The sequence below is a fragment of the Meriones unguiculatus genome, chromosome 7 (genome assembly GCF_030254825.1).
Source record: "Meriones unguiculatus strain TT.TT164.6M chromosome 7, Bangor_MerUng_6.1, whole genome shotgun sequence".
Taxonomy (NCBI): domain Eukaryota; kingdom Metazoa; phylum Chordata; class Mammalia; order Rodentia; family Muridae; genus Meriones; species Meriones unguiculatus.
In genome coordinates, this window is record NC_083355.1 from 20,245,151 (window position 1) to 20,269,323 (window position 24,173).

At 45.7% G+C, this 24,173-nt stretch overlaps 1 protein-coding gene across 7 annotated transcripts in view; it reads left to right on the forward strand.

Moving 5' to 3' along the window:
• The window catches only part of Ezh1 (enhancer of zeste 1 polycomb repressive complex 2 subunit), a 37,796-nt gene that overhangs the window by 11,599 nt on the left and 2,024 nt on the right, over positions 1-24,173 (forward strand). For 6 of the 7 annotated variants that reach the window (XM_021641132.2, XM_021641135.2, XM_060386672.1 and 3 more), the window contains exons 5-20: positions 42-161; positions 1,426-1,546; positions 4,309-4,485; positions 5,547-5,649; positions 6,086-6,249; positions 6,645-6,736; positions 13,702-13,882; positions 14,196-14,392; positions 16,317-16,414; positions 17,342-17,382; positions 17,902-18,027; positions 21,517-21,695; positions 22,233-22,328; positions 22,656-22,737; positions 23,423-23,503; positions 23,913-23,997. In XM_021641132.2, coding sequence (XP_021496807.1) covers positions 42-161; positions 1,426-1,546; positions 4,309-4,485; positions 5,547-5,649; positions 6,086-6,249; positions 6,645-6,736; positions 13,702-13,882; positions 14,196-14,392; positions 16,317-16,414; positions 17,342-17,382; positions 17,902-18,027; positions 21,517-21,695; positions 22,233-22,328; positions 22,656-22,737; positions 23,423-23,503; positions 23,913-23,997 — 1,943 coding nt within the window. The remainder of the gene's footprint in view (positions 1-41; positions 162-1,425; positions 1,547-4,308; positions 4,486-5,546; positions 5,650-6,085; positions 6,250-6,644; positions 6,737-13,701; positions 13,883-14,195; positions 14,393-16,316; positions 16,415-17,341; positions 17,383-17,901; positions 18,028-21,516; positions 21,696-22,232; positions 22,329-22,655; positions 22,738-23,422; positions 23,504-23,912; positions 23,998-24,173) is intronic. The other variant, XM_021641136.2, reaches the window with a different exon arrangement.

Here is a 24,173-nt window from a genome sequence, read left to right on the forward strand (position 1 = left end):
ATGCTTACTCTTTCTTCTCTGTGTTGCTGCTTCTCTTACAGTGTACCATAGAGAGCATTTTTCCAGGTTTTGCCAGCCAGAGTATGTTGATGAGGTCTCTGAACACTGTTGCGTTAGTTCCTATCATGTATTCCTGGTCCCCTCTCCAGCAGAACTTTATGGTATGTATGAAAACACTATGGCAAGTGTTTAAACTGTGTTGTCATTTTATGCTGATCAGTGTGAGCTTCTCTTAGGGTAAAGACTGTCAGGGCATAAAGCTTGGATCTACAGAGCAGAAGGTTATTATCAGTTGCTCTAAAATGATACATGTTTACAGGCTGCTGAGAGGCCCAGCAGATACAGGCACCTACCACCAGTTTGTCTACAACCTGAGTTCTGTCTCCAGGACCCACATGGTAGGAGTAAGGACTGACTCTTGAACGTTTCCTTTGGCCTCCACATATATGCACGCACACACGTACACACGCGCGCACACACGCGCGCACACACGCACACTGCAGGTTGTTCTATCCATTTAGATTTTAATGATCTCTAAAATACACTTTGATGGCTGCTTTTTTTTTTTTTTTTTACTTAATGAGACAGGACAAGACTCCCAATTTTTTTTGCTACATTGACCCAACTTTGTTAAATTAGTCACAGTTAAATATGGCTGAATCAGACCCTTGAGGCTTACGCAGGCTGCCAGCCCTGCTGATGGAGCAAGTCTTTTGGAATCCTCTAATGGCAAGGTGCTGTGGAGGCCGCCGAGAGTACGGAGGTGGCTCTGAGTAACTGCCTTCATCCCATGCTTTACCCTGACTCCTGCTGGGGTCATTGTTCTGGTCATTTATCCTCTCTAATGCTGCTGTTGCTCATTATCTGCCCACTGAGACCGGTGCTGCTGTCTTGACTAGAATATGGGATGGAGTCTCTAAGAGTAAAAAGTCTGGAGTGCTTTTACTTGATCCTTGGGGATTTAGGAATGGCTAGGTTGGCAGTGGGACGTAGCTTAGCGATAGAGTATGGTATATGTCTGTGTTCTCTGCTGAACACCCTTCTCTCCTTTAGTATTAGTCATTACCAACAAAAATCCATAGCCTCTGTTGACACAATTTATAACCATACTTTTTTATTATGGGGAACAGGATGTTTATAGAATACCTCAAGTATTGTGGTTGCTTTAGTCAGATTCAAAGTGTTGTTGCCATTACTAATGTCAGGGTAAACATTTAGTGGTTAATATTTACTAAACTTTTTTTGTCCCTTTTGTTTGGGGTGTTGTTGGCAAAACAAAATGGCTAGTCTTTAAAATATATGTAGGAAAGTGTTCACAGAGATTTTTTTTCAGGAGACTGAGAAGCCAAATGAAAGAACAAACAGCCCAGCATAAAGAGGAGAGGCAGGGTGGCTTGTGGGATGTATTCATCTGGTTTTCTGCAGGTGGAAGATGAGACGGTTTTGTGCAATATTCCCTACATGGGTGATGAGGTGAAGGAAGAAGATGAAACCTTCATCGAGGAGCTGATTAATAACTATGAAGGCAAAGTCCACGGTGAAGAAGGTAAGCATGCTGGGCAGACTGAGAGGATTTTGCTAGCATACTTCTGTTTTTGTTACATCTCGCCCCCGTGGGTGCCCACTAAAGCATACTCCAGTGCGATGATAGGACTTGGGATTAGAACTTAATATTTAGAATATCCAGTTAAATTGCAGAGGGAGCTGGGTCACAGAAAGAATTGCCTACTGATCAGTGGTTCTGAGAGCGTTTGTTGAATGGGTACATTTAATTTTTGACATTTTCTGTAAGTCTGTCAGTGGCCACTTTATTTTTTATTTCCCTCTCTCTGAGGACAGCATCGGGCATATCCTTACTGTCATACCTCTATGATCCAGATATCTTCTGGATTTCTCAGAAATTGGCTTAAATATAAATATTTTATAAAATATTTGTATTTTACAAAAGCATAAACATATGAACCTAATTGTAACTTTTTTTTTTTAATGTGAGTGCTGTATCTGCATGTACACCTACGTGCCAGAAGAGGGCATTAGATCACATTACAGACAGTTGTGAGCCACTGTGGGTTGCCAAGAATTGAGTGGAGGACCTCTGTAAGAGTGGACAGTGCTCCTTTGTTGTTGTTTTGTTTTGTTTTTGGGTTTCTCTGTGTAACAGAGCATTGGCTGTCCTAGACTCGCTTTGTAGAACAGGTTGGCCTTGAACTCACAGTGATCTACCTGCCTCTGCCTCTGCCTCCCAGAGTGCTGGGATCACAGGCATGAGCCACCGCACCTGAGAAAGTGCAGACAGTGCTCTTTACCAGCTGAGCAGTCTTTCTAGACACTTTAAAAATTCTTTTGAGATTTGTTTGCTTGTTTATTTTATGTGTATGGTTGTTTTGCCTGCATGAGTGTCTGTGAGCCATGTGTGTGCAGTGCCCAAGAAGGCCAGGAGAGGGCAGGTGATCTTCTTGGACCTCAAGTTACAGAAGGTAGTGGGACCTGAGTCCTTTCTGCTGGCCCTCTGAACCTCTGAGTGATTTCTCCTGCCCCGTGTTGTAATTATTAAAAAATAAATAAATAAATAAACACATTTAACATGGGGGCGCAGTCCACAAAAAGTGTGATGTGGAGGTCAGAGAACTCTCTCCTTCCACCATGTGGGTGTGAAGGATTGAACTCAGGTCGTCAGGCTTGGCAGCAAGAGCTTTACCCAATGAGCCACCTTGCCACCTCCTCATAATTCTGCAAAAGGCTATCAATGAATAAAAGTAGGAAGAGGGCCTGCGCTAGGTGTGGTGGCACCCGCCGTAAGGCAGAGAGACAAGAGGATCTCTTAAGTTTGAGGCCTGCCTGGTCTACAGAGCTAGTTCCAGGAGAGCCAGGGCTACACAGAGAAACCCTGTCTTAGAAGGAGGAGGAGAAAATCAACAAAAATGTAGGAGAGGAGCTGGCATACCCTGATAATCCCAGTCACTCAGGAGTCTCGGGCAGGGGGATTGCAAAGCGTTGCTCAAGGCTACAGAGGAAGGTCAGTGCCAGACCTGGCACCTAGCCTCAAATCAGAAAAGGCCCTGGGGGTATAGCTCAGTGATAGAATGCATGCCAACCCTGCCCACAGTCCTGTGGTCAGTCCTCACTACTGAGGAAAGCAGTGGGGAGAAGAGGGGCTCCCTGTGAATATGCCAGCCTACCTACTACTTGACAGCCTACCTGCTCTTGACAGTTGGGGGTACCATTTTGCCAGCATTCAAATATACACCCAACAGCACCCTCTAGTGTTCGAAGACATTATTTCAAGTTGAAGTATAACCCAACTATGATTTTAGAAAAAACAAAAAAGTCTTGATTAAGAGAAGTCACTACTGATACATTAGCACAAAGCCAAGTGACTTTTCACTTTGTTGTTACTTTTCTGCCTGGCTTGTATTTGATGATACACCTTTGTTGTTGAGATTTTTTGTATTGTTTGGAGACAGAGGTTTCCTGTTTAACAGTCCTAGCTGTCCTGGAACTTGCTTTGCACACAAATAGACCTCTGACTCTTGAGAGCTTGGATTAAAGTCTTGTGCCACTGTCCTCCGCTTGCTTTTGAGATTTTTGAACAGTAAATACAGTGTTAACAGTGACCAAAGAAGGGATATATTCCAAAAGGTCTCTAACTGGGTTTTCTACTTAGCTAGCGAACTGTTGTAATTGTTAAGCGCTAATCAAATGATATGTTTGTTAGAGCCATAGACCTCAGGAGTGAGTGTATGAAAATGTGCCTGAGCTTTGGGGTTGTGGCTCAGTTGAAAGTGTGTGCACTGCATGAAACAAGGCATGGAAATGCACACCTGGAATTACAGCACTCTAGGCTAGTTTGGGATACAGGATACCCTGTCTTTTTTTAGTTATTTTGAGACAGGGTCTTATTATGTAGGTCTGATTGTCCTCGATATCACTATATCGACTGTCTTCAAACTCAGAGATCCATCTACCTCTGCCTCCCAAGCGCTGGGATTATGGTGTGCGCCACCATATTTGGCAAGACCCTGTGTTGTTTGTTTGTTTAATATTGTGTTTTGGCTACATGTATCTGTATGAGGGTGTTGGGTCCCCTGGAACTGAAGTTACAGACAGTTGTGAGCCATCATGTGGATGCTGGGAATTGAACTGAGGACCTCTGGAAAGAACAGTCAGTGCTCTTAACCACTGAGCCATCTCTCCAGCCCAAGGACCCTGTCTTAAAGAAAAGCGGAAGAAAAAAAAAAAAACCCTTCCTAGGAAGATGAATGGAATTTGAGGCTGTCACTGCTCACCTTTCTAATCCTTGTGCTTTAGAGATGATCCCTGGGTCTGTGCTGATCAGTGATGCCGTTTTCCTGGAGTTGGTAGATGCCCTCAATCAGTACTCAGATGATGAAGAGGATGGGCACAATGACACCTCAGATGGAAAGCAAGATGACAGCAAAGAGGATCTGCCCATGACAAGAAAGCGGAAACGCCACGCTATGGAAGGTGCAAGCCCTGCTTCCACAGACTGTTTTGAAATTGACAGGGACAGAGAACTTGAAAAGTCTATTGCTCTAAAAACCATTTATGCTTCTCATTGGTACACTTAAAGGAAAAACATGGTCATTAACTGATAGCTTCAGCTGACTGCCTGTGAACGAGCAGTAGAATAACTTCTAGAATAATCACTGTTATTAGTTTCTAATTCTAATGTGTTTGGAAAATCTGGGAAGGTATAAAGGAGAAAATAAGATTACACTACAATCTTGCTACATAGGAATAATCTGATTATTGATTCCCTGTAGATTTTAAATTGTACATATATAAATCAGCATGCTCATACAAAATTGAGATAGTGTGGGTGCGTGATACAAACTTTTATCTTCCTAATTTAATTTTATGAGTATTTTCCATGTCACTAGTATTTAATTTAATATTACTGGGCTGAAGAGAAGGCTCAGTGGTTAAAGTCTTGCTCTGAAGCATGATGACTGTAGTCCAGAACCCATGAAAATGCAGGATGGCTTTGTAGCCTGTCTGTAATTACACCCTTAAAAGATGCAGAACGGGGTCACCAAGGCAAGCTGGATGGCAAGACTAATGTTGGCAAAGTCTAGGCCAGTGAATAAAGTGGAAGAGCTACAGAGAAGATGATTCCAGACATCAACCTCAGGACCTCACATGCACATGCCTGCATGCCCACACATGTGCCCACACACACAAACATATATCCATATTCATGCACATACACATAGAAATGGGAAAAGGAGAAACTCTGAATTTATGCTGTGCTATCTAATTGTATACCCAGGGACAGTATCTCTCTTCCTATGAAAGAGTTCCAGTGTCACTCTTGTTCTTCAGCACTGATGTTAGGGTAGGGTTCATCCGTCTTTAGCTCTCCGTGAAAGTTCTCTTCCCCTCCTGACTCTAACAGGGACTGTAGACTTTCTTGTCAATGTAGTTGATGTTTGGATGAGCACAGCAGCTCGAATCACTGCGCCACAAAGGGAACATTTCAGACAGCTTTGTGCGCACCCAGGAGTTCACTGTTGTTTTCCATTCAGGCAACAAGAAGAGCTCCAAGAAACAGTTTCCAAATGACATGATCTTCAGTGCCATTGCGTCCATGTTTCCTGAGAATGGTGTCCCCGATGACATGAAGGAGAGGTAGGGAAGGCTGTTCCACTCACGCTATACCCAGGGTTTGTGAACAAATTCTTACCCAAACCCATTGTTTTGGTTAATAAAAATCCCTGTGGATGGCGAGTATGCCATGGTTTGCCTCCACTTCTGACCTTCTTGCTTACTTACCTCTGAATGCCCCGTCATGTTAGGGATCATTCTGTGCCGACATCTGGACAGGAAGCTTACCCCGACCTTCCGGGTAGTTAAACCAGCGCTGTACTTACCAGGCCTCCTCCTCCTCCTCACTTTCGTACTCTCAGCCCTGCACAGTTACAGTGGTGTATCCTGTTTCCCATCTCCTGACCCACCGAGCCTAGAAAAACCATTCAGCCTTCCTTGGCAGGCCCTGCCTGGGTGGTAATTCCCCTTGCTACAGTGGAGACAGTTTCCTAGAGAGGAATTCTCTCTTTTCTTACAGGTACCGAGAGCTAACGGAGATGTCAGACCCCAACGCACTCCCCCCCCAGTGCACACCCAACATTGATGGCCCCAACGCCAAGTCAGTGCAGCGGGAGCAGTCCCTGCACTCTTTCCACACCCTGTTTTGCCGCCGCTGTTTTAAATACGACTGCTTCCTCCACCGTGAGTGGGGCTAAGTGATCCCCTCCTCCCCCTACCCCAACTCCTTCCTCCACCGGGAGTGGGGCTGCTCTGTGTGAAGGGCTCCCCTCCTCCCCCCTGCCCCAGCTCCTGCCCTGGTGAGGGCTTCACGGAGGGACGGTTCTGTTTTTATTTCCTCATTGACAATGTGACGTGGTTTGCATGATACACGACTTAATTAAGCACTGTGATTGCCCTTTGGTGCCTCCCGGCTTTGAAAGGATTGTGTTGCTATCAGAACTAAATTTTGTGTACCTTGCTGGTCACCTTTTATTTGGGATTCAACACCTGCCATTGCTCCCTAACTCAGTTTTCCTGCTCCCTCTTATGTCAAAAGGAGAGAGCCTTAAGAGACACTACGGCTTTTTGTTTTCCAGCTTTCCACGCCACTCCTAATGTATATAAACGCAAGAACAAGGAAATCAAGATTGAACCAGAACCATGTGGCACAGACTGCTTCCTTTTGCTGGTAGGTTCTTAAGCTGTTGTGGCATTGCTAACTGCTTAATGTTGTTGAGCTTTCTGGGTCAGGGAACACAGCTAAGTGAGTCAGCCCACTGCACTGCAGGGTTCCTTAGCACGGTAGAATGGTGTAGTCTTCTGGGGGTGATGGAGTAAGGTGTGATGAACATGAACAAAGGATTTTATGCTCTGAATATCACCTGCCTAGATTTAGAGTCTGAGGCTGTTACATTTGGAACAAAGTGGGCTGTGCCTGGGTGTTGGTGCTGGAGTACTTGGGCTTGGTTCCTGGCACCATCAAGGAAAAAATATCGAAGCAAAGTGTATGTGTGTCCTACATCTACTGTTTTCTTTGTTGTCTCTGTAAATACTTACAGTCACAGGAAGAAGCACGCGAAGGGACTGTGTCCAACCTCATGACCCTCCCCACACAGCCTTTTATGGCCACATAAGTCATCCTGTGTTTCTAAGGGGAATAGGCCAGTTGCAGTACTGGACCCACATCAGCTCTTCCTTGTCACACAAAAGCCAGTGCTTAGAAGGAAAAGTTGGTCGGAACAGGATCATTTGACATCCTGAGGACTGAGGGGGAGAGTACCTTTAGACCCCATATTGGTGGGTGGTGGTGCATCCCTCTAGCACTCGGGAGGCAGAGGCAGAGGCAGACAGATCCCTTAAGTTCAAGGCCAACCTGGTTTACAGAATGAGTTGCAGGACAGCTAAGGCTACACAGAGAAACTCTTGTCTTAAAAACAAAAACAAAAAAAAACAAATGACACCGTCCCCCATCTCCGTGAACTCAGGAATACAAAGGGCTTAGAGGAGGGTAAAAAGAAATGGGCGGGAAGACCATGCCGAGTATGCCGAGTAGGAGAATGTCATTCAGGGAGTATCTCCTTTTCTCTCTGACTGCCACCTCCCAGTGATCCTCAGACTCCTGTGTAATCCATACAGCTCGCTACGTATAGCTCGGCACTTACGACCTTCAGAATAGGTGGTCTCTGTGAGGTGCCGCACAGCACTAAACAGTAAGGAGTTCCTATGTCCTCATCATACCTTGAAGGTCACAGTATTCTGGATTCTGTAAGTGCAAAGAAAGATTGTTAGTGTGATGTAGGGCAGAGGAGGGTAAAGTAAAGGGCCAAGGGAAAGGACGTAAAGCTAACTTCGCAGGACAGATGCTGAAAAAGGGGGTCGCTGCCCACTTCTCTGCTACCCGCTCTTCACTCATTTTGGCTGCTGAGCGCTAAATGGGAGCAAATATGGAGGACTGGGGAATAGAAGGCTTCGCCATCGGTGAAGATTGTAACGCTCTGCTGAAGGGCCAGTCAGAACACCACGAGTGTACAGTACCTTCAGTCCTGAGTGGTTAATAGTGTTAGTTCTGATTTTAAAATTACTTCAAAGTCTGCTTCCAGATAACACCTGAGAAGCAAACGTAAAAGCCTTGTGATTTTTATAACCCGCTGCCCAAGTGCCAGGCCTTCTGAGAAGGTGGCGATGGGGTTAGTGCCAGAGAGCCCATCCGAGGACATTCAGAAACACAGGGGGCTTGCATGGTGAGAAACAGGGACAGGAGGCAGGGATGGGAGGGCTGTCTGTGCTCAGTGAGCTCTCACTCATTTGGGGCATGCATCCTCGTGACTGGCACGTCTCATGGACTTGATCTCCTGAGGCTAGTGTCTGTAGTTCTATAGGCAGACATATTTTAACTATCTATTTTGAGTAAGAGATGAGGTCTGACATAGCACATGTGTGGAGGTTGGTCCTCGCCTTCTCCTGTGTTTGTCCTGGGGATCAAACTCAGGTCAGCAGGCTTGTGCCACAAGCACCGAGACACCTGCCAAGGCATGCTGCCTTTTTAGTTTTCAAGACAGGGTTTTTCTTTCTGTATCACTGGCTGTCCTAGAGCTCTTTCTGTAGACCAGGCTGGCCTCAAACTAACAAATCTACTTTCCGATTCCTCCGCAAGCTGCTGGAATTAAAGGTGTACGCGGCCACCACCGCTTGTTGTAGTCGAGTAAATATTTTATTGTGAATGATCCAGAATAAGTTCAGTGGTTTCAGTATTTAAAACAACTCTTTCTACATATTGAGTCGGTAACTATATTAGGAGATTAAGGAAAATTTAATGATACTATAGGAATGGCAGACAGCTTTGATTTTTGAACTGAATCATAAGGGCTTTGGGCCACTTAGTTTTCCTGGCTTATAACCTGCCTTTCCTGATTAATTTGCATAAGTGTAGTATGTAGGTCCTCCAGAAATTGGTGTCTCTTTTACTATATGAGGAAGAATCCAGTTAGTTATTTTTATAAGCTGAAGTCTCTTGCATTTGGAATATTTGTTGCTCATCTCTACCAAAGTATTACTGCAAGCTTTTTGTCAGTGTTCATTTTCTGCCTATAATGAGGCAATTTCAGCATTAGTAAAAGGTATTACAATTTTTGCTGGATCTATTTCTGCTAATTGACAAAGTTTCATTTTTCCTTTCGGAATCAATTCAGAAACCTTTTCTACATAGGTTTTTAATTGTTTACTCTGTTTGTGTGCTAAAAAATATCTATCCTAGGATATTATCTTCTCTCTGCACAAGAATTCCCGTGGGAGAATGAGTAGAAGGCAGAAAACTAAAACACAGTAGAGCTTTTCATCCAAGTGATCCACGTGTGCGTCCTGTAGTTTCATCTCTACCAGAGCCAATTCTCTCTCAGCCTCTGCTGATAATTGGACTCTTTACATCCTTATCACTTTGTAAGGTTTGAAATAAATAGCTTAGCTTTTGAGCAGATCCAGTTGTGGGCTGTAGTCAGTTTATATCTCCCAGTAATTTTTGAAAATCATTAAGAGTTTGTAATTGATTTCTTCTGATTTGTATTTTCTGTGGTTGAATTTTCTGTAAACGTATCTTATATCCTGGATAATTGGTAGAATCTCCTCTTTGTATTTTTTTTTCAGGAGCAATTTGTAATCCTCAGCAAAGCAAGTTTTTCTTTATTTAATCGAACATTTTTCTGAGGTATCTGTGTCTGAGTCAGCTAGTAAGATAGCATCATATAATGATAAAATTTATATTGAGGAAACTGTCTACTAATTACTTCTAATGGCTGTTATACAAAATATTGACACAGTGTCAGACTATTTAACATTTCTTATGAAAGAACTTTTTAGTGATACCTTTTAACAAGTTGAGCACAAGTTAAGTGTTGTAAGTAGGCACTGTGGAAGTAATTTTTTTTTTTCTTTATCCTGTTCTTATAAAGTATAGTAAAAAAGCAGTCTTTTAAGCCAGTCACTGTAATAGACTATCCCTTAGGTAATAAAGAAGGCAAGGGAATTCCAGGCTGTAAAAGCTCATTGGCTGAGTCACCTTATTTAATGGCTCTGAAATCTGTTACATTCTCTTTTTCCAGATTTTCTTTTTATAATGAAAAATATAAATTCGAAGGACTGGTCAATTCTTCAATATGTTGAGCCTTTAGCTGCTCCTGTACCAGCTGTCTTAGTGCCTGGAATTTTTCTTTTGTCAAAGATCAGCAGCTGTTGTTTCCTGCTTGTGTACAACCTGAATGGCCTGTGGCTGTTTTTGATATCTTTTTATATTTTTAACATAATATAAATAAAATAAAAATTTATTTTATGGTTTGTTTGTGATTGGAGGACTGTTGGTCCCTGTTTTCCCTTGCTGCAACAGATCACGTCCCCGTAATGTCATGGCTATGTTAGCCGCATGTCTGTAATTTTCCTGTTTGTCCTTCTGGCCCTGTACACTCGACCCATCTTCCCTTTGCTGTATCTGAGGTCAAGTCCCAATCCCTAGAAACTGAATCTTTATCTCCTGAAGCGGCCAATCTGGATGCCAGGATTTGGGTGAAATTACGGATATATCTATTCCCGTGTCTACTAAACCTTCAATTTCAGTGCCATTTATTTGTAGTTTTAGCTTTGGTCTCTGATCATTTATAGCAGTTTGCCAAAAGATTTGTTTTGTTTTCTCTCCTGAACTTTTCGTGTTATTTATGAAGCTGTCTGTCCTTGATTACATCCAGAGCAGTGTCTGTTGTTTTTAACAACAGGCATCACATCTTCTGATTGCTCTGCGGATGAGTCTCTGTGACGCCGACAGGGTCAGGTACAGTACTTGTCCAGAACAACCCCCAGAGAAGGGGCACTGTTCAGCTCTCCACATAATAGGCTGTGCTCAGGCAAAGGGTATATTACCTTGACACAGTTTCTGCTATTGGTTAAAACTACAGTGTAAAGCCAAGTGCCTCCTGGAGCATCTTTAGCAGGGTAACAGAAGGGACATGGCAACAAACATTACTTGTTGTTCATCTGATGTGGGCTGTGTGGTTATAGCAAAAAGAAAGAATAAGTCAACTTTCTCCAAGTCGTGCATTAAGTCCTTCCTGTGTGTCAAGCCCCATCCTGCATTCTGTCACGGACTATCTCACTGTCAATCCTCAGGACGAAGTTAGGGGTTATGAACGTCAGACATTCTGCAGTTAATATTAAGTCAGTGCTTATAGCGTTGTTGAGATTCAGGCCCTGGTCTCAGTCTGTAGCCCATGCTTTTTAAATGACTCCAGGCCTTCCCCCACACCCACCAATATAACGTCAACATCCGTCACGGTATAACTCAGACGGGCGTCCTCCTTCGTAGAGTCACTGCTCTGAGACCCTGTGCATTTGTTTGTCCAACTCCAGGTAGACATATACACCATTCAGATGCACTGGGCTGTCTTCCTCCAGCTTCTGCTTTTCCTACGGACACTGTCTTCAATCATAACAAGATGTCTAGCACTGCTAACACAAGGCTTCGGAATGTTCGCTGCAAACTCAGTCATTCCTGTCATAAAAAGCTTCAGTAGAAGGCAAACGACTTAAACAATCTGAAGAGAAACTAATGTTCACAGCCTTTCTTTCTTTCCTTCCTTCCTTCCTTCCTTCCTTCCTTCCTTCCTTCCTTCCTTCCTTCCTTCCTTTCTTTTTGCAGGGTTGAGGCTGAACGCGGAGCCTCATGCAGGCTAGACAGGTGCTCTGTCGTCGATCAGCTCCCAGTTCACTTTGGACTCTCCATTAAGAGCTTTTTCTTTTCAGACTAGTCTCAAGCACATCTCAGGCTGGTCCTAACTCAGGATCCCGGGGCATTCTCTTAAATGCTGGGGTACAGGCGTGCACCACTGCGCCTCGACCTTTTAGGGATGCTAGTGGTATGAGGGAAGGTTGGTTTTCTGAGGTAGTGTTTCATGTACCTCAGACTCTTGATGTAGCTGAGGCTAGGCTTGAAGTCCTGATTGTCTCCCTCTGCTCCCATATGTTGGGATCGATCCATCGATAATCGATCGATGATCGATCTCTCTCGCTCACTGTATCTATCTACCTACCTTTTTTTCATTCTGTCTTCGGTTTTTTTTGACACAGGGTTTCTCTGTGTAGCCCTGGCTGTCCTGGAACTCACTCTGTAGAGCACACTGGCCTTGACCTCATATCCTCCTGCTTCTGCCTCCTGAGTGCTGGGATTAAAGGTATGTGCTACCACCATCTGGCTGCACCCAGCTATTAAAGAACTTTTTTTTTTTTTTTGATGTACAAAGAAATCTAAAGAGGTCTTCCTGGATTTGAAGTATTTTTTCATTTTTATCCAATTATTTGTGGGGAGTTTGGTGGTGGAGATTAAAGGATTAAAGCCAGTGTGCCATACTTGCTAGAGATCGCTTTTCCAATGAGCCCACAGCCTTGACTATTTTCTTAGATTTCATTTTCCATTTATATCATCCAGTCAGAGAGCATATTTGGCTGCTGGATATTTTACTAATTTTACCTCAGATAATTCCATCAGTCATTTCTTCTTTTTGTGTTTGTTTTGAGGCAAGGTCTCACTATGCTTCACTTGCTGGCTGGGAGCTCATTCTGTAAGCCGTACTGGCCTCAAACTCCTAGAAATCTGCCTGCTTCTGCTGCCCACATGCTGGCACCCAGCCCTCTTCTTTTTGGAAGTTCAGTGATCACTGTGAAATGATCCTTTAGTTTTCTCAGGGAACCACTTGCCTTGTTCTTTGATCCCAGGTTTCTCAAAAGTTAGCTCTGTAGGCTGGATTTTATTTATGGTCAGTGGTACTTTGGGTGAATCTTTATAGGGCTCAGATGTAGCTCAGTGGGAAGGCAATTGTCTACATATACAAAACTTTGGGTTCATTTCCCAGCACTGAAAAAAGAGGAAGGAAGCACTCCACAGGTAGGAGGCTCTCTGAGTTTGAGGCCAGCTTGATCTAGAGAGTAAGATCCAGAACAGCGGAAGCTTGTCTTGGAAAAAAAAGAAGAAAACAAAAGGACGAAAGGGACACAAAATAGAAGCAACTGATGCTGTATGTTTCACAGTGGTGTGGATAGGTGTATGCTATCAGAGCCAATTTCAGAACGTGCGATCCTGCAGAAACAGGTATAAGTCTGCGGAAGCCGGTCGAGTTATAGCTTACGCGTTCTTTTGAGTCTCATGCAGATTTAGGAAGAAGCTTCTAAATTAAACAGTGAGTGTGTTCAAATTCAGAGACTGCACATACATTACCGAAGCGGGCCTTGTGGTCATATGTGAAGAAAGTGGCCTGGAGAAAGGAGCTCTGACTCTTGTGTCCACGCTGGAACATGGCGCTACCTTCCCTGAAGCAGGTTTCTTCCCCTCTAACGCTCGTTTCCTCTGCAGGGGATCTTCTCAAATCCTAAGACATGAGTGAATTTCAGATACTAAAAGTTGAGGGTGTATAGATTGTGTCGTTTAAGATTGTAGGACACCTCTTCTAGGAAAAGAGATGTTTCCATGTTTTGGGAGTGGTTAGCCACTGTCGTACTATGGTCACACATGACACAGATAAAAACAAAGTGTCATTGCACAGGTGAAGCTCTGCGACGGTGGCGTTGACCAGGAGCGCCTGTGCATATTTCTGTTCCCTCTCCATAATGTGTTCTCTACAGGAAGGAGCGAAGGAGTATGCCATGCTCCACAACCCTCGGTCCAGGTGCTCTGGGCGCCGCCGGCGGAGGCACCATGCGGTCAGTGCCTCCTGCTCCAATACGGCAGCCTCTGCTGTGGCTGAGACTAAAGAAGGAGACAGTGACAGGGACACTGGCAATGACTGGGCCTCCAGTTCTTCAGGTAAATTGGCCAGTGTCAGTGCCCAGCTCTTAATATTTATACCTTTTAAAAAATTCTCTCTACCGATTTACCTGTAAGCAATGAAAGACAGACACATGGCACACACATACATGCACACACATGCACATATACACGTACACATGTGCACCCCCCCCATGCAGGCCAAGGTAGCCTCAGACTTGTCCTGATCCTGCTGACTCTGCCTGGAGTAGGGGAGTGCCCGTGTACAGCTAACGTTGCCATTCCTAAATCTTCTCCTTTTCAAATGAGAAGGATATACTTCTGACACGTTGTGCTTTTCTCCCTTGCCCAGAGGCCAACTCTCGCTGTCAGACCCCTACAAAACAGAAAGCCAGTCCGGCCCCACCTCAGCTCTGTGTTGTAGAAGCTCCGTCAGAGCCTGTGGAGTGGACTGGAGCTGAAGAATCTCTTTTCCGAGTCTTCCATGGCACCTACTTCAACAACTTCTGCTCAATAGCCAGGCTTCTGGGAACAAAGACATGCAAGCAGGTACCGCCTGAGCGCAGCAGGATGAATGGCCTCATCGCTCATCTCCTCTACCAATGTAGCAGGCTGCGTCTAGACAGAAATTGTGTGAGTGAGTGTGTGTGTGAGAGAGAGACTGCGTGTATGTGTGTATCTTTATTTTTTTGAGACAGGTTCAACTGGCCTAGAACTCACTGTGTAGACTAAAACTGGCACTGAAATCATAGAGTTCCACCTGCTTCTGCCTTCCAGGCGCTGGGCTTACCGTGTGTGCCACCGCACAGAGCCTTTCTTTGCATGCTTTGTTCCAGGTTTCCTGTCACTAGGTTTTCCAATTGCGACCCCCAGTACATAGACGCAGACCTTAGTCTTCTTGCTCATAGCATTCCTGGAACTGCCATTTTACCACAGCCACTGATGCTCCAGAGCAAGAAAAGATGACAATGCCTCCTAGGATGCCTCCGAGGGTAAAGGCACAAGATGACCCACGTTCGATCTCCATGATCTACATGTCAGGAGAGAACCGACTGTTGAAAGTTGTCCTCCAGCCTCCACATTTAACACTGTAGCACTCACATGCTGACACAAACACACATGCATACACAGTGAATAATGAAAATGTAATGACGTTCCTTAAATGACAGGGACAAGAGTACAGAACTGAGATGAGAGTCAGGTGCCAGTTTGTCCAGCAAGAGCGGGGCCTAGCGCCGGAGCCCTGATCTCCTGGCTTCCCGGCTTCTCCAGGCCATTGTGATTTCTTCCTAGGAGCACATTCTCAAGCATTACTTGCCTGGAGTTCAGAAGGATTGGGAGCCTGTTTCGTGCTCCTTCATGTAACCAGTGGAGAGAATTAGGAGTGGAAGGGATTTGTACTTTTTGTTTGAGAGCCCTTATCTGTTTGCTTGCAACACATTCTTTTTTAAATTTTGCTGTCTTTATTGGTGTCTTTGTCTTTGTGTGGTTGTGTAAGTGTGCATGTGCCATAGTAGTTCGGTGGAGGCCAGAGACCGACTTTGGGAAGTTTGTTCTTTCTTAAGCAGTAGGATCTGTGGGCTGAACTCAGGTCACCAGAGTTGCCTGGCAGTTGTTTTTTTCTGCTGAGCCATCATCTTGCCAGGACACAACATAGGTTCCTTAACCTAAAAAGCTGTAGAATTATATGTGTGGGTTTTTGTTGTTGTTGTTTTGTTTTAAAGGCAGCTGGACATGGTGGTACACGCTTTTAATCCCAGCACTCTGAGTTCAAGGCCAGTCTAGTCCTATAGAACCAGTTGTAAAACAGCCAGGGCTACACAGAGAAGTCCTGTCCTGAAAAACCATAACTAAGTAAATAAATAAACAAATAGATGCAGCCCTGCCTTGAAAAACCATAAATAAACAGATAAATAAAATAAATACATCTTTATTTGATACTGTTTACAGTTTTTATCAGGATATCAGAAGGTTCCATAGTTAAGAAGGGAATAAATAGAGAAGAGAGGGAGGGGAGACAGAAAATGAATGCTCTAAAGGAAGGCTCATGTGGAAGAGGAGCCGCCTTCCTAAAATGTTGCCCTGACAGCCAGCCAGGGCTCTGGTACCTTTCTACCAACAGAGGGAGCTAGTTCTTAGCCCAGTGACACCCTTCTGGTCAGCCGTCTGCATCTGTAGCTTCCTTCCTAAAAGAGGCAGAGCTACTTGAACAGCTCGCTGTGGCTTGAGTGGTGGGTGAAAGCCAGTGGTGGCAGACAGCAGCACCCTGCTCGATAGCTCTGCCTCCTGAGCCTAAGTAAACCTTCAGAGCCAGAGACCCCGCCCCAGCCACACCCTGTTTCTCTCTGACTAAAAAGATGCCCAGTTAGCTGCTCTTAAATTCCAGATCCTTCACAAGCCCAGCACCTGGCCCTTTCACTGCCCTGGTCACCTGGTCCCAGAGCTGTGATGGTCCTGTCCATTTCTCTTTCAGGTCTTTCAGTTTGCAGTCAAAGAGTCACTTATCCTGAAGCTGCCAACAGATGAGCTCATGAACCCTTCACAGAAGAAGAAAAGAAAACACAGGCAAGGGTTAGACAAAGAACTCTTATGTCCCCTCAGGTTGTCTGTGCTCTGACCTCCTCGGGGTCACCCTTGCCTCCCTCTCCACTAAACAGAGCCAACCCATCTTATTAGGGCACTCAGATGAGAGCCAGTGTCTTCAGAACTCCCTGGGAATCTGTGGAGAGGACTCAGCTCTACCCTGTGCCCACACTGAGGATTCTGAGCTAGCTGTCCAACCAGAAGAACATGGCTGGCCTGTGGCTGTACACTAAGATTGTTTCCTCTTCCAGGGTGATGAACATCTTCCCCACTTAGCAGCTCTGCAGAGTTGGTTTCTTTTTTTTCTTTTCTTTTCTTTTTAAGTATATAGTTTTCCAGAGTTACATAATGCTGTTTATTTGTTGGAAGTTGAAAAAAAATTTAATAGTGGTAGTATACTTCTTTTCCTAGTACTCAGATGCAGAAGCAAATGTGCCTCTGAGTTCAAGGCCAGCCTGGTCTACATGGTGAGACCCAGAATGATGAAAAGTAAAATGATGGTCAGCTTCCCAGATGTGTATTACCAGCCAAAGAAAGGAGATGGCTCTAGCTCTAGCTACAGAGGAATTTCCTCCTGCTTCCTCACTGAAAGACTTTCCTACCTGGTCGCCTTAGAGCTCTGCCTGGCAAAGGGAGAAGGAAGCAAAGTGTGATAAGAGACAACTTTGTGGGTTTTGCCTTGCCTGGGTTTTGTTATTTGGTGTTTTGAAGAGGAGTGGTGTTAAATTTTAATTTGCCAAGGCTGGGTTTAAGACAGGCTCCAGATTGTTTGTACCAAGGTAGGTGCCTTCTGTTAAGGAACTCTGGGAGAACACCTCACAGTTGTCAAGTGTCCCTTAGCAGGGCACACTGTCATTTGTCTGCATCTACAGGGGACCATGGCTCAGACCTATACCTTCTTTCGTTTTCCCCTAGGTTGTGGGCCGCACACTGCAGGAAAATTCAGCTGAAAAAAGGTGAGTTCATTTGAAGAAAGGTGAGGAATAAATCAGAGTAGGATGCATGCTTACCGTGTTCAAGGTCATGGGCTCCATCCTCGTCACCTTCACCCTGTGTTTATCACCCTGCCACACCTGTAGCTCTCTTGTTGACCCTTGCTGCTTCTACAGATTGCAGATTTCTTTGCAGCATCTCTAGGGCTAAGCCATTGGCTACAGCTGAGATGCCCTCTCAGGAGATAAAACCTAAGGCCTTGTGGTCTCTGAGTTTCCTAGTGTGCTGTTTGCCATTTCCAGACGCTTTTCATGTTTAGAGTAGCTGCCTTGTTATCTCAGGCAATCTCCACACCCTACCCACAAAACAGATACTCTCCCTTGTTTGTGCACGGGGCCAGCCACATTGTAAGCTGCTGAGTGTGTCCAAGGTCATGGTTAGGACAAGCCTGCATTGGCTTGAGGCGCTGGGATATTTGGAGTGTAGGGCACCAAGGGAGCCTGGTCACAGCAGTGTGTGTCACTCTCTTATCTCTCTTTCAGATAACTCTGCTACGCAAGTGTATAACTACCAACCCTGTGACCACCCCGACCGCCCCTGTGACAGCACCTGCCCCTGCATCATGACTCAGAATTTCTGTGAGAAGTTCTGCCAGTGCAGCCCAGACTGTAAGAGCACCCTGCTTTCACCACCATCTACCAAAGTGCTCGGCCTGGGAGGGTCCAGGCTCTCTTCTCCTGCCCCATAGGTGCCTGTAGACGTTTGATATCTCTTTGCTGTGCTTCAGGCATCCTACAGGGAAGGAAGGCGTGAGCCATCTGGAAAAGATGTGGGGGTTGGTTGGTCTGTCTTTGTTTGTTTGTTTTAAATTTAAAACTTTATTATTTTATGTATAGGAGTGTTTTGCCTGCATGTATGTCTGCACTGTGGGCATGCTTGTTGTCCAAGGAGGTCAGAAGAGGAAATAAGATTACCTAGAACTGGAGTTGCAAACAGTTGTGAGCCATTACAAGGGGGCTGGAAGTCAATCCAGGTCCTCTGGTAGAGCAGCTATTGCTTATTCCTAGCTGCCTAGCCATCTCTCTAACCCCTGATCTATTTTTTTTTAAAAGAACCCCAACTCCTGAGCTCACAAAGTCTCAAAAAAAAAAAAAAAACAAACAAACAAAAAAAAAACCCACTAGGTAGTGGTGGGGCAAGCCTTTAATCCCTTTAATCTCAGGAGGCAGAGGCCGGTGGCTCTCTGGGTTCAAGGCCAGCCTGGTCTACAGAGTGAGGTCCAGGACAGCCAGGGCTACACAGAGAAGCCCTGTCTCAAACTCCCCTCCCACACAAAAAGTCTCTTTTCTCTCATCTCCTTCCCTCTTCCTCTCCCTCTACCTCCCAGCCCACTGTCCGTATTTTCAAGCAGTTTTCCTTTCTCCACCTCATAGGTAGCTGAGATTAAATGCATGTGCCACCTTTCCCCACTGTGGAGTCATTTTTGAAGCCTTTAGGTAGGGATTCTGGGAGCAGGAATGAAACACTCTGCTTCTCCATCTTCTTCCAGGGAGAGCTGAAAAGCAGGAGCTTTTGCTGAGGTGCATTCAGGGTCTTTTCTTCATGGTGTTATTTTAAAAGAGTTAGGGCTGGAGAGATAGCTCAGTGGTTAAAAACAGTTTCTGCTCTCCCAGAGGACTGAGTTTGGTTCCAAGCACCCATGTAAGGCAGCTCATAACCACCTGTAATTCTGGCTCCAGGATATCTGACACCTTCTGTCCTCAGGCATACACGCACACACAGCCCGCACACACTCGACATACACACAAATAAAAATAAAAGTGAAAAAAAAAAAAGTGGATTGAGTGTGGTAGTGTGTAACTATAGTTAGGTTTGCGACTCCACTGTGGGAGTCTTGGGCAGAAGGATCACAGTTCAAGGCCAGCCTGTGTTTCTAATGAAACTGTGTCTCAACAATCCTCACCACCTTCAGATTTGTTTAGCTACAGAGAGTGGTACATACCTATAACACTAGCATTGGGAGGATGAGGTGGATGCCAGACTGAAACCCTGCCTCACAAAAGGGAGCAGGAAAGGAGGGGAAGGGAGAGAGGGAAAGTGGAAAAATAAGAAAGAGGGCTTCTGAGTTGGTTCGGCAGGTAAAGGTAGTAAAAGGAAATCATCCAGGAGCCTGGGTTAGAGCCTGGAACCACGTGATGAAAAGAAAGAGCTGGTTCCTGTGTTATCCTCTTAGTTGTCCTCTTAGTTCCACTTGTGTGAGTGGCAAGCTGTGCCCAGTCTGTACTCACCCACTAAATATATAATTAAAGGAAAGTTTTTGAAGAAAGAATATACACACAGAATTCTTTTGGGATATTGAGAGTTTATGATAATCCCAGGCTGACCTTGAACTTCTGATCCTTCTGCCCCTATCTCCTAGCTTCTGGGATTACAGGTTTGTGCCACCACACTGGACCCACACAGAATTCTTTGTTTAATGACTAGAGATTGATTGATTGTTGTAGCAGGCAATGAATTTATGACCTTGTGCTTACTAATAATCATCCCAGCTAGAGTTCTTTAGAACTCATTTATTAAACAGGGTAAAGAGCCTTCAGTTCAGCATTTTCATACTAGCCAGAGTTTATTTTGTTGTTTTGTGTTTTGTTTTGTTTTGTTTTGTTTTGAGATAGAGTCTCACTTTGCAGTCCTGGATGACCTCAGACTCACAGGGATCTGCATGTCTCTGCCTCCTGAGTGCTGGGATTAAAGGCTTGGGCCACCATACTCAGCTGGAGAGTTTGAATAACTGGTAGGAGGGGCTGGAGTAGGTAAAAGTGCACGCTGTACTTGCAGAAAACCCTAGTTTGTTGCCCAGCACCCACATCGTCCGCTTACAAGGCAGTCCAACTTAAGCCGTGTGGAATCTAATGTCCAAGGGCTCTTGCACTCAGGTGCACATGCTCTTTCACAGGTACACACAGATAATTAAAATTAAGACTAAGTATGTGGGGGCTAGAGAGAGTCAGTGGTTAAAAGCAGAGAACCGGGGTTGTTTAGCATCCTTATAACCACCTCTAACTCAAGCTCAGGGGGATCTAACACTTCTTCTGGCCTCTGGATACTCCCGCATGTGTTGCACATAGATAAGTAGGCATACACATACACACATAAAATAAAAACGAATCTTTAAAAAAGCAAGTATGTGTGTACACATACATACATACATGTATATCTGGTAGGGGACAGGAGTTTGAGTGTTGGCAGAAAAGTAGTTTTCCACTTTTTACCTACCTCAGCCTTCCTCATTTTTCCTGCTTGGGGCCAAGCAACTGATGGCAGCCTCTGGGTTTGCAGAAGGCAGTGCCCAGGCTGCTGTGCTCTGATTGTCGCCTGGCAAGGAGCAGATAGTGATCTCAGCCGCAGTAGATATGTGCTAGTGCTGGGGAGGGCTCTGGGCGGAGGGTGGCACCGAGCGGATGCATTCAGTTCTGAAAACGCTTGTTTTGATGAGGAGGGCTCACTGTGAAGAGCACTGATTTCATTTTCTCTAGGGTTCTCTTCACCTTGCTTTCAAATTCTCTCAACAAGAGAGAGAGAACAGAGCGGGACCCTGTTAGGGAGTCTGCAGGTGACACTCGACAGTCACACCTGCTTTCTTGTCTGTTGGGCGTGAATGTTGGGAATTAGTTTGTAGTGTGTGTGTATCTGTGTAAGCATGTGTATGCATGTGTGTGCATGTGCTGCCAGAGGTCAGCCTGGGTGGAATTCCTCCTCGGGAACTACCTGACGTGGTTTTTCAGATGTGATCTCTCATTCCAACTAAGGACTTGCTTATTAGGGTTGGGCTGTCGGGCCAGTGTGCTCCAGGAATCCATCGCCTGCACCTCCCAGCACTGGGCCTGCAAGCACATAGATATTTCCGAGCCTGGCTTTTCTGTGTGGATTCTGTGGGTCAAATTCAGTTCCTCACGGTTTTGTGGCAGCTGAGCTGTCTTCTGAGCCCTGAAGGAGGGACTTCATTGTCCGAAGGAAAAGGCCAGATGTTAGGGGAAAGGAGCCTTCTCTCTGTTCTGCCAAGCGTCCTTGAACTTGTCACATTTACTTCTCTGCTGTCCCTGAGTCTGACCCCCAGCAGTGCAGGCCTGCTTCCTAACCATCCCCATCTCCCCACTCAGGCCAGAATCGTTTTCCTGGTTGTCGCTGTAAGACTCAGTGCAATACCAAGCAGTGCCCTTGCTATCTGGCAGTTCGGGAATGTGACCCTGACTTGTGCCTCACCTGTGGGGCCTCAGAGCACTGGGACTGCAAGGTGGTGTCTTGCAAAAACTGCAGCATCCAGCGTGGCCTCAAAAAGGTGAGGTATCTTCTTGGGGTCAAGATCACAGTGGGAAAGAGGAAATGGTCACAGGTGTCTGTGTTCCTTTGGCTCCTCGGAGGGTTTGTATATGAAAGTGCTCAACAAATATTCTTTGTGGTCAAATCAGTCAACTTCTCCATCCTACCAAAAGAGGCAGGGGGGTGTGCATTGTGGATGCTCATATCCTGTCCCCCTTGGTGTTTGTCCAACACATGGGAGGCAAGTGCTTTACCACTGCACTCCATCCCCAGTCCCAGTGTGGCTCTGTTGCCTCCTACATCGCAGTGTATGCCCAGACTCAGCCCAGGAGGTCCTCGAGGAAGAGGAAAAAGCATCCTGTTTCCTTTACCACTTCCGGTTCTTGTCCCCACCCCCCCCCACTCCCCCCGAGAGCAGAACGGTTTGGGCCTTCTCTGTTTCAGGTTCCCCTGACAGTTAGTAGTTCTTTCTACCTGCCCCACCACACACGTGCACATGCAGCATTCACACCCTCAGACCCGCCCTGTCGGCTAAGGCTTGCCTCCCTTTCCCCAGCACCTGCTGCTGGCCCCTTCCGATGTGGCCGGATGGGGCACCTTCATCAAGGAGTCTGTGCAGAAGAACGAATTCATTTCTGAATATTGTGGTGAGGTGAGTGTTCCACGTCCAGCCCACACACTTACTGGGAAGACACAAGAAACTCTGATTTTCTGTGGGTTAGGCTTCTGTGAATTAATCTCTAAATAACTCAGCCCAGTTTTCATGTGGCCTCTCAGGGGATCCCACAGAACTGCTTGCAGTCCTGAAACAAACCACTGTTTGTCGAGCATTGCTGTCTGACTCTCTCCAGCCTTCACCCTGGTCAACCTGGGTGGAGGTGGGGCTAGTGTAGCCTGAGCTTGCTCTCCTACACTGCCCCTTCCCAGCTCAGATGGTCAGGAAACCTGACACCCTCTTGTTCCTTGTCTGCTCCTCCAGCTCATCTCTCAGGATGAGGCTGATCGACGAGGGAAGGTCTATGATAAATACATGTCCAGCTTCCTCTTCAACCTCAACAATGGTATGACATGGCCAACCTCTTATTCCAGTGTGATCATGTGCAGGCCTTCACATTAAGCAGCCTTTGCTGTTAATCCAGGTTCCAATCAGCACCGATTCTTCCCAGCAGATGCTTTAGGCAACGTGCTAAGGTTGAGCCTGGAAGCCCATGGGCTCTGGCTCATTTCTGAGTTGTATGGGAACAGTAGACACTTCCTCTTGAGAAGCTACGCTACCCAGTGGGTGGGAGGAAATCCAGAAGTCAGTGGGAGGACCCACAGGTGGTGCTCCCATGTGAGGAAGCATGTCATGTGATTTTTCCCATCTCCTGTTACTATTTTGGCTCCACATTCCCATGAACTAAATTATTTCTGTTACCACTTAACTGATTTTAAACTAGAGCCAAAGAAGTGGGGAGTTGAAGCAGGAGACATTCCGCATGCCTCTAACCCTAGCGTTTGAGAGGCTGGGCCGAGAACTGCCACAAATTTTAGGCCACTCTGGGCTACAAGCGCAGGTCCTGTCTTCAGTAAACGAACGAGAACGGGCATAGTAGCACATGCCTGTAGTCATAGCACTGGGAAGGCTAAGTGAGGATTGCAGTAAGTTCTAAGTCATTTGGGCCACAGAACTAGACCTTGTCCCCTCCCAAGAAAGTATAGCGTTTGCTGGGACACTCACGATTTTCTTTGATTTGTGTCATGTAGATTTTGTAGTGGATGCTACCCGGAAAGGAAACAAAATTCGCTTTGCAAACCATTCAGTGAACCCCAACTGTTATGCCAAAGGTGAGTGAGTCCTCAGGAGCCTAGGAAGAGGGGTGGGCTGAATGAACACCTCATGTACTATGATTTTCACCCATCATGCAGTTACTTCCGTTGCCGAGTTACGTTTTTCCATGGATACTCACGATTACTATCCGCCATCATTTTAGGCCTCTTACTTTCATACTCTGCCTTCTCTACCAGCTACATTAAAAGTGCTTTCCCACAAGCATGACTTAAAAGCCACTGTTTTCCCCAAAGTCATTGGCTACAGTAGCAGATTCAAAAACAGAGAGTCAAGTGCCTTCATGGCTACTTTCTACTTCCGTTTGATTCAGTGGGGAATTTGGAGGAAATCAGCCCAGAATCCTGAGTGCAGGAGTAACCAGGGAAAGTTGGAAGCTAGCCTAGGTCTGTCCTCTCCTCTCTGCAGTGGTCATGGTGAACGGAGATCACCGCATTGGGATATTCGCCAAGAGAGCGATTCAGGCTGGCGAAGAGCTCTTCTTTGACTATAGGTGAGGTGGTTGGGAATGGGGCAGGAGTGGCTGTTGGAACTGCTTTGGGGCTTAACAGCAGCTAGAGTGGGCGGAGGAGAGGGCCTGTAAGTTGCCATTGCTTGCCCTAGAAACATGACAAATGGCTGCTAGGAATCGGGTGGAAGTGAAACAGAAGGGGACCCCATCCTGTCAAT